The sequence below is a fragment of the Eptatretus burgeri genome, chromosome 13 (genome assembly GCF_056783735.1).
Source record: "Eptatretus burgeri isolate ZD-2024b chromosome 13, Ebu_testis_v1, whole genome shotgun sequence".
NCBI classification, from domain to species: Eukaryota; Metazoa; Chordata; class Myxini; order Myxiniformes; family Myxinidae; genus Eptatretus; species Eptatretus burgeri.
In genome coordinates this window covers 51,803,941-51,814,740 of record NC_140973.1, presented here as the reverse complement: position 1 = coordinate 51,814,740, position 10,800 = coordinate 51,803,941, and the positions used below count along the sequence as shown (strand labels likewise).

The 10,800-nt window shown below is 36.6% G+C and overlaps 1 protein-coding gene across 2 annotated transcripts in view; it reads right to left on the bottom strand.

Annotated features, from left to right (window-relative positions):
- Positions 1-5,868: 5,868 nt before the first annotated feature.
- The window catches only part of LOC147014470 (uncharacterized), a 101,141-nt gene continuing 96,209 nt past the window's right edge, over positions 5,869-10,800 (bottom strand). For both annotated transcript variants that reach the window (XM_085850651.1, XM_085850652.1), the window contains one exon: positions 5,869-8,797. In XM_085850651.1, coding sequence (XP_085706777.1) covers positions 7,357-8,667 — 1,311 coding nt within the window. In that variant the 5' untranslated portion in view covers positions 8,668-8,797 and the 3' untranslated portion in view covers positions 5,869-7,356. The remainder of the gene's footprint in view (positions 8,798-10,800) is intronic.

Here is a 10,800-nt window from a genome sequence, read left to right as displayed (position 1 = left end):
CCAAAGGTCATAATCCTTGTCCTTTGACTTTTAAAGTTCACAAAGGTCAAATTTTCAAAGTTGTGGGAATCGAACCGGGTTTTTGACCTTCTTCGACGTACTAACTTGAATAAGCCATGGCACGTATCCTGTTTCCTTAGTTTAATGTCCACAACATTGTTTCGTGACATTTAACGGTTATGCAAAGGTCAAATTTTCAAAGTTGTTGAACAAAACCGGATTTTCGACATTTTCAGCTAATAACCTGTCACTCATACCACATCATGTTGATCATTTTTATAACTTGGTCAAACATTATCACATTGTCTCATCCTTGACTTCTGAAACAATCTACATCGTCAAATACCGCTCGTGAACCATCGTCGTCTTCAGTCTGATCATTCCTTTGCAGTTGAAATCTAATTTTAAGACCATACAGAACTTTATCATGATCAGAAAATCCAAATATACCTTTAAGAGGAACTACCACAGTAAAACTATTACCTGTTTTTGTATCATCATGAAACATTCCTTTCCTTTGACTATATCCGGGGTCTGTGTTTGTTCCCGTTGCCATATCAGGAATAAAACCTTCGACAGCTCCCTTTCCCATTCTGTCACTAAATTAAAATAGTATAAATTTCATCATTTCAGATGTATCAGAGACATAATCAACCGCTTCAACTTCTTGTGTTCCAATGTATAAACGAACACTATCAAACATTTTCCATAAGAAATCATTTACGAGTGTAGCGTTTGTGTTATTCGCAGCCTTAGTGAATGTAAATTTACACAACAAGAAACTTTCGGCTAGAATCAAATAAGTTGTTGATTATTTATTTCAAATCTTTTTGTTCCATTTGCATTCCAGTCTGTTGCAGTTATTGCATTTACCTTGAAGTAGTCTTCTTTTATAGTAGAGTTGGAGATGACAATGGTATCATACAAATCATAGATACTATCAATTGCTTCCATACTTGTATTTATTTAGGAAAAAAGATGTTAAAACTTTTGAAACCCTGACCCAAGTATTTGAATTATTTTCTGTCGTTTTTGGGGAGACAACTGAGTTTTGCCTTTCTTAACTTCTTTTATTGCTTGCAATTTATGAGATTCCTTTTGGGCATCTTTTATACTCTTTTCGCACCCACTACATTTCCCACAGCAGAAGCAGTTGAACCAATTAGGTCTTTATGTTTAAGAATAGTTGAACCTATACCCATTAGCGTATCAATTATCCCATCTCCTTTTTTTCTAAATTGATGTTCGACACCCCTTTATCTCTTAGGTTTATAGTATCCTCTACCAAGATACATACCTTCACCCTAGTAGTATGGGGAAAGGAACATCCCATCCCCTGTAATTATTTTATATTTTCCCAACTCGTGTTTCCTCACAATAACCATCGTATTTATTTATTGGAAAACTTCACATAGGTGAACTCTGATGGATATAATTTCTCCATTAAAAGAAATCATGCGATTATCTTGGTCAGTTATCCTAAACTTTACTCTGTCTATGGTTTTTCCCAACACAGGAAGATAAACCAGATTTTTGGGTTCCATATTGAATTTATAACCAATTGGGTTGAGTATGCACTGAATGAAAATATTGTATTTCTTCTTATTCCATCATTATAAGCGCCATCAATCAAATCACAGTGAATTAATACCGAATTTATGTCTGAGGATATTTGAATGACATTATCACTGTAAAACGTCCCATTAGTTTCAATCTTTTTTGAGGAGAAACCCAATAACTCTCTAAATGAATTATCAATTGTGAAATCAACCTTGTAGTTATTTTTAAGTTTAATCGTTGATTTTGAAGTATGTTTTTGAATATCTATAACAATATTTTTTGGTTCATCGTCCTGTTCTTTCATAAGGTGAGCAATTTCATAAGATATTTGAGAAATCTCATGTGCTCCGGGTGAAACTGTTATCACTTTGCATGCACTTCCCGAATTATAACTAAACTTGTCATTTTTCTCAGTGATATTAAACAAGGTATTATAAGTTTCCATAGACAATAAAGATGCCTCATATTCTTTTGTTGCATCAAGTTGTAGTGGGTATGGAAATGAAGATGTGTGGTCGCTTGTTGTGAAATTAAAATTAAGGATTGTGCTTCTCATCTTATTTAATATGGGATAAAATGTCTTTGTATTGACATATATTGATTATTTTCATGTTCATCATCTGGTCTAAAATGGCTGATGTTTCATTTAAACAATTCTTATTTCCAGCCTTCTTACTACCTCACAGCAATAACAGTCTATTAACTATTAATAGTCTATTAACTATTAACTATTAATAACATCACAATTAACTAATTGTGATGGGTCATTTGGAAGAAAACTAACACCTGAACCAAGGCTACTTAAAGCCTGAATAATGTGTTTCTCCTTCACATTCTTCCTACTTTTACCAGATAGACTAACCCTCTAATTAAGAGAGTCCACCAGATCAATATACATGCTATCATCCTTATTTTTCATATCCAATTGTTTATCAAAATACTTTGATTCATCCCTCACAGTTGAACCTTGTTTTCCATCTTTTGTTGGAAGAAACATTAATCTCGGAGTTAGTTTAACAGGGGGTTGAGCAGAACTCAAGAACCTTAATTCATCATTAAATATCAATCCCTTTTCTTGAACAAGATGAAATATTGCTGGTTGTTCTGTTGGAATGAGTCCTGCTTTGGTTTTTGAATCCGCTGAATAATCATTGTTTTGAAGAGCCTTCACAATATAATCAGGGGGTTGATTAATCTCTTCCAGTTGTTGAAATAATCCATCAGCATATTCTAATTCTCCTACATGCTCTTATTCTTCCTCCGTCATTTGACTGAAATCTTTTAACATTTGAAGTTTTTTATGAGTATATTCTATTGTGGGAACTGTGGAAGCATCTATAATTTTTTCTTGGGAAGTTTTAAAAAGTGGTTTAAAAAATTTCTCTTGTTTTCTTTCAAATGCTTCTTCACCCGTTAGTTTTTGTCTGCGTTTCTTCTTTATGTCTTCCTGTTGTTTTACAACTTTTGAAACCAACTCTTGATGCTCCTTAAATCTTCTTGCTCTTTCTTTCGCATCCATTTATTTATTGGAAAATATCATTCACTGAAATATAAAGGTCAACAGGGAAATTTCCCATTTCTTCATCATTAAAGAAGATGTGTTCAAATAAATCCTTTTCTTTCAAATATTTCATCAAATTCTTTATCTCTATAATTCCAGCAATGTGTGTGTGTCTGTGTGTGTGTCTGTGACCGCCGTTTCTCGACAACCACTGGTCCGATCTAATTGAAACTTGCCAGGTATATTGCTGGGGACCTGTGGATGTGCCTTTTCAAGGTTTGATATTAATCGGCAAGTGGTTTCCAAGTTATCGCCATTTATTTACCAAACCAATGACAGGACACGTTGCTGCGTAGGTGAAGCCGATGGGGAAAGGGCACCATTTAGTTACCAATGACAGGACACGTTGCTGCGTAGGCATGGCCGTTGGGGAAGAGATCATCAGTTACCAATGACAGGACACGTTGCTTGGCGTTTTGCACCCACAGTATCTATCTTCCATCTATAATTCCAGCAATCTCTGTTTGTTTGCCTTTTCAAGGTTTGAAATTAATCAGACAAGTGGTTCCAAAGTTATGGCCCAGTTAGAGCGCGTTCCCCATTACGGGTTACAACGTACGGACTTCCGGATAGTGATGACTTACTGTATTCTAATAATTTCTCGATTTCTTATACGCATTTATAGATAAGCACAATGCCCCAATACAGTCGTCGTTTACGAGAGTGAAGGAACGGCTTGTGTAGTTGTTTGAAAGTTTTTTTTTTTTTTTTTGCACGCACGTATGGGCACGTGAGAGTGAAGGAACGGCCTGTGTGGTTGTTGTTTCTGGCACGTGGTTTGAAAGTTTTTTTTTGTTTTTTTTTTTGCAGGTACGGCCACGCACGTACGGGCACACACGTATGGGCATGCACTAGTTAACATTAATACGAGTTGTAACTTCTTCTTCACTTATACTTGTATCTATGCTTTTCATACGTTTGCGTTGAGTTTCTTCATCAACGTCAAAACCGAATGATAAAATCTTAACCCCATTACCACTCAGATGTTTAATAATTTGTCTCATTCCTTCTGGATTAGTTTCTAATATCCTAAGACCCCCAGATTTTACTTTCTTTCACTCACTCTTGCAATGTGAATATTTTGTTGTACCAAGAGAAACCTCCTCAAATATTTAACCTTCATTCCTCAATCGCATATGTTCCTTGACTGAAATATAGTAATAATCTTCACCTTCTACTTCTCCAGGTCTTATTGCTCTAGTTGTTGATACAATATGAACGACATGGTGCTTATTAAAGCAAATTTACAATATTTTCATTTGTACTATACAAGAACCTTGATTTATGAAAGTTTTCCAGAAGCAGATTTACCCACAAGATTTATAATAATAGTTGTCATTTATATATGTAATTGTTTATAAAATTAAAAAAATATATCCCTTAATATCTCATCTTGTTTCACAACAATATATTTATATTTTTCAGTCGTGTGCTTCATCTTCTTCTTCTTTCGGCTGCTCCCGTTAGGGGTCGCCACAGCGGATCATCTGTATGATCCGCATAGTGATTTGGCACATGTTTTACGCCGGATGCCCTTCCTGACGCAACCCTGGTCGCCAGTCGTGTGCTTCATATAATCCCCAAATTCCTTTTTACTACATAATGTGGAACAATTGTCTCTCCAAAAATTGTTTATACCTTATGAATTTAACTTGAATAAAATAAAAGTATTAGCATTGTTCCTTATTGAGCGATGAGGGAGTTGAAAGTATGATTGACTAAGATAAATACAATTAAAAGAAGAATGTCTCCCTCTTGTGTAGTAGCTGTCCATTACCGTTTAGTTTCTCTCATTAACACAATCATCAAAGATAACGAGGTTCTTTTTTGATTTATCGAAATCTTGGGGAGAAGGTATATCATCCGTATTATCACTAAGAATACAAGTTATCAGCTTTGATTTCTTTTTATATCTGTGTATCACAAAATAGTTTTATTATATCTTCAATATTGTAATCATTTAGTTTGTTTTGAAGCTTAAATAAACCGATTCTATCTTCTTTTTGAAGACCAGCATTAAAACCTTGTGAGAGTAGTTGATACTCAGGTTGAAAACTTGACTTTGTGAAAATTATTAAATTATCATAATCTAAAAAGTTGGGAGTGAGGAGCATCTTTAAAAGAAAGCAGGTTTTTTCACAACCGCTTGAAACAACTATGAGACATCTTAATGAATTTGGAAGATTTTTTGGTTGTTAAATTTTATCTTGTTTTCCCAAATGGGTAAAAAATCATTGATTTATATATTTGGAAAACAGGTTATTTTTTTTATTGGCATGTGAGAAACTCTGTTTTATCCGAAGTTCAGGTTGAATTTCAAGATAATCCATTATTTCATTTATACAATATCTTGTGTTGATATATCCCTGAAAATGATAATCGTGAATAATATAAATCATCAATCCATGAAACATGGTCGTCATTTGTTGAGTCTTCTCTTACAATATAAATCTTGTAAGAAAAGGTGTATTATCACCCTCATATAGTCAGGGAGTATCATAAGTCCCATGGGACTTTTGGTATGAAAGCAAACCACCATGCTAGACTCTTCAAGTGGACCCTAATGATTAATAAAAAGCTTCGTGGCACTCTGGGAAATGGTGTGGACGTGTATTTTGAACACATTTAACATTTTTTGAAGAATGACTATTTTACGCCGCATAAAAAGTGACATAATGTCACCCTGACCCCTCCATATACCACCAATTTTGTCATATTTGGTATCAAATTGACCGGCATGAGCCTCTGCATACTCATAGGTCATTTATTCGTCAATATATGAGCCATATCATGAGTAAATCACACAAAAATCAAAATTTTGACCATATTTCGACTTCGGTTTCACCGGCCGCAGTTCACCAAAATACCTTTTTCTCAACATTGTGCTCACCAATCTGCTAATGAATAGTCTCGCAAAGTACCTATGTTATCACTTGTTCTTTTGATATTTTATACATATCATTCACTTGATAACTCAACGAGATATACCTCAAAATGTAACCCTACCCCCGAGTTCATACGTATGCATAAGTCCAATGGCAGTCAGCTCTCATCCAAAGAGTTCGTCGCTGTCATCATCATTATCGTGTTCGTCTGGTACTTCATCCTCGTCGTCGTCGGTTGAGTGGTGCGAGTTTTCGAAGTTGTCTTCCAGACTGGAACATCCACACATATCTGTGCAGTTGAGTCCTGCTTTCACGCAGGTGCATCGTGTTGTTTGACATCTCAACTTGGAACAGTTGCATTTTACGAAATGAATAACAGACTTTGGTGCTGGGAGTTGAGTGGTCATGACTGGAACCCATTTTGCCTCCTCAAGTTTCCAGCCATAGTTTTGTGGTGATGGAATCTGTGGGTTTGGTGTCGTGTCATTGAACCACACGATGGCTTGGAAGTGGGCACGACTGATGGCTTGTTCGAGGGCATCACGTGTTGGAGGGAGTTTCTTGGACTGGCATTGTTTCTGTGAAAACATCCACCATCTGAGCTTGTCTATCTTGGTGAGCAGTGTTTGAGGGGCATACACTGAGCAGATGAACGTTTCGATGTAGTTCAGTGTGTCAGTACTCAAGTGTGATGTTGTTTCCAGGGATCCAAGTGTAGTAATGACCTCATCACTGGCATGTTGGAAAGCCTTCCAGAAAGCCATTTTGCCTTTTCCGGCGAAACTTTCAGTGTTGTCTGCTCCACTCAGAGCATGGAGACCCGGCAAAGCTGCTCCATGAATCGGTCGCAGAAATCGGTAAATCATTTGGAAGGGAACAGTGCGGCGCTTTTGTCTTGTCCCTGTAACAAAAGTTGTGTTCCTGCATAAGACTGGATACCGGCGAAGTGCCAGAATGAAGACATCGGTGTCTGGGTAGTGGATGGCAATACTGGATGCACCACGACTGGTTGCATCGACAGCGTGCAAGAGGAGCTTAGTGTCTGCTTCCTCTTGGTCACTTTGGAGGTATGTCATGTTTGTATGAGTTGCTTTGCACTGTGATCCCCATGCCACGACCATGTGCTTCCCCATGGCATTTGCTCTTTCCAACATCTTCTCAGCAAGATAACCAGTTAATGCCATCTTCGTCTTTACACTCGCCAGTAATTGCTTCATCGACACCTTGGCTATGTTTGTAGTGTCTGTGATGTGATGGGATACCACGGGCTGGCTGCCTTGCCGTCTATCACGAGTGGCTGTCTTCAAAAAAGAGGAAACATCATAGCGGTCAAAAACCAAGTGAATTTCATCACCTTTCCTGTATTTCTGCAAGATCCGTGTCGTAAAGTGCTCTGCTTGCTCTCTGCAGTTCTTGTTGTGGTGACAAGTACGTCGCCACAGTACTTCGTGCCAGACTAACGGCATGCTTGTTGACGACGAAGTATATCTTGTCTGTTGACAATGTTGTGTTTGGGCTCTGGATTAACCAACTATAAATTATGTAGAGTTCTTCTGGAACATGCTCGCTCGTAGAGTCAGATAAGTTTCCAATGAATGTCCATTCGTCGGCCTTGCGTGTCGCTCTCCTCAAAATTGAAGATGCTTTGTATAGCACTCTCATGTCCGATTCCATCCCCATCTCTGTTTCCTCCATCCGGTTAATGGCTTCATCCCTGGTAGTTTTGATTGTGCAACGTTCTGGCTCATTGATGCGCTTTGGTTTGTTGAACTCTATACTGGGTATTTTGTTCTGCAGCAGTTGCTTGATTACCTTGCGGGGGCATTCTGGATGGGTCACGTTGTTAGCAGATCTTATTGCAGTGAAAGTGTCTTGTAGTTCACCCATGTTGAGGATCTTTCCATCCAACATCATGCCTTCTGCTAGGCTCAGGAACTCAATTTCTGCTGCAACCTCAACTCCAATACTGGCTTGAGGAACTTCTGATGATTTCTTGACATGCCAAACATTTGTTACATGAATTGCCCAACATCGCTTGTGGTATTTAACATCGATGGCATGCGCGTCTGTGCGGTTTATTGAAATACTGAGCTTCACACGAAGCTGTTTGTCTCCACTTTTTGCAATGGCTTCCTGAAGAGAAACACTTGCATTTCCAGTGGCGAGTAGATGTCGTGAATTTGTTTCTTCTGTGATCTTGGAACAACGCGTACTCCGGTCACTCTTGTTTGGGGTTGAATGAGAGCGTGTAAATGTAGTTGAGGCCTGAGAGGATTTTTCATCATGGATTCCTTTGGATGATAATCGTTTCTCGTAGTGTCCTTTTGCTCTGTTGAGCATTCCAGCATGAACTGTATTCTGCTGACATTTCCTGTGCCATGATGCAGATTTTTCCTGCAGGTCCTGGCTGGAGACATTTCCAAGTCGCCGGCTGATTTCGGGATAGTCTCTGTCACCGTACTTAGCTCGCTCTCTGATACAGAGTAATATCTTCTCGTAAGCACTGGGACTCTGAACTAATGTTGCGGCACTTTGTGTTTGGCAAATAATACACAAGGAATAGTCAGTGTCTACTCTCGCAACTTTCTCTGGAGGAAATACAGTTTTGTGGCTGACTCCATTTCGATGTTGACAAGGTGATGTATTGGAATGTGGAAGCATTTGTTAGCAATAGCAGAATACGCAATAAGCCGTCACTGGGTACAAGAGAGAATTAGTATGCTGGAGTTCCAATCTAGTGTCTACAAACTACCGATGACCCTTTCTGTTCTTGTCAGATGTTCTGCTGCATCTGAAAAACATAACAGTGAAAAACATAAAAGTATGTTTTTATACAGAATCAGCTATATTGCATTGAATATATCATCTTGTGGCTCTTCAGCAGCATCAAATCTGAAAGAGAGAAAATGCTTATATTAGTGGATACCATGGTTACTATAGTCATAAGGGAAGACTACCTCAACCTAATCATCTACAGTAGGATTTGTGGCATGTGTTTACAAAATCATGCATCCAAATTTACAGATGTTGGAAAGAGTAACCTTCCGATTCATTAGGGGGTAGGGTTACATTTTGAGGTATATCTTGTTGAATTATCAAGTGAATGATATGTATCAAATATCAAAAGAACTAGTGATAACATAGGTACGTTGCGATACTATTCATTAGCAGATTGGTGAGCACAATGTTGAGAAAAAGGTATTTTGGTGAACTGCGGACGGTGAAACCGGTCGAAATATGGTCAAAATTTTGATTTTTGTGTGATTTATTCATGATATGGCTCATATATTGAAGAATAAATGACCTATGAGTATGCAGAGGTTCAAGCCAGTCAATTTGATACCAAATATGACAAAATTGGTGGTATATGGAGGGGCAGAGTGACATTATGTCACTTTTTAAGCGGCTTAAAATAGTCATTCTTCAAAAAATGTTAAATGTGTTCAAAATCTACGTCCACACCATATCCCAGAGTGCCACCAAGCTTTTTATTAATCATTAGGGTCCACTTGAAGAGTCTAGCATGGTGGCTTGCTTTCATACCAAAAATCCCACGGGACTTTATTTTGTGCAAGATGCTGCCTGACTATTACTTTACATTCATTTCTCGAATCAATCTTGTAAAGTAATTCATTTTTGGTGTAAATCTCAAAGAATTATATTCCTTTTCATATTTTTTATTATCATTCAAAAGAAGATAATCACAGAATATACATTGTTTATAGGTTTTTGACTTTGTGTTTAATCCCCGTCTTTCACACGCAGGACAATTCTCAAATTTGTCATATGCAGAATAAGGAAATTCAAGAGGCTCAAAATCTAGTAAACTAATCATATTTATAAAGTAAAACTTTACTTCAAATAAAATTCATCTTCGGTACTTTCATTGGTGCTTTCACAATCATCTATAAAACTACTTTCATAACTATCGTTTGAACACAAACACTCGGTATCATAACTGTTTTTTGTTCCAACAGATACTATCATCACTCTCATAATCTTCAAAATCTTCAGATGAATAATGACTCATATTTACTTCGTAGAAAAAACATTACCATCTATATCTAGATCCTTTTTTTCATTAACAGATTCAACTACGACATTTTTTATATTAAAGGTAATATTAAAATGGTCCTTAACTACTATTGAACAAAATTTCATTTCACCTGATATATTAACATCCTTTATTTCATCAGGATTTACATCTTTAGGGTTGTTAAAAAAAAAATACAAATTTCTCCTTGCATATTACAGATGGTCTTATCTTTTCTTTCTGAAGCTTCATCCATAAGGTTTTTTTTTTTAATACTTTTTCTTGTTTCATTGCTTTTTCTAGTTTTGAATATATTGCCAGAAGGAGAGGAGAAACTTTTGTTAGAGCTACTTTAATTGATGTTCTTCCAGATATACTAAAAGCCCTTCCACTGAAGGAAATTGAAGAACTCGTATTGTTCACCACAATTGTTTTTATCCAATCGTTGTTATATTTATCTTTATTAAATTTTACATCCTCGACATATTTCTCAGTATCTTTTACAAATGAAGAGATTGATTGAAACTTGTCTTTTGTGTCTTGATACAATGTCTTGATACATTGTATTTATTAAGTGAAAAAAGTTGGAGGATAAAATGGTTTTAAGCACGGATTTACCTATAAATTAAACGGAATTTTCATCAAGAAAATTTTATTTTAAGCAAAGTTTTGTTATATAAATATGATGAATACAATGTACTGCAATGTTTGTAATCATTAATATAAATGTTATAAAAAAAACACGTTCAAACAAACAAACA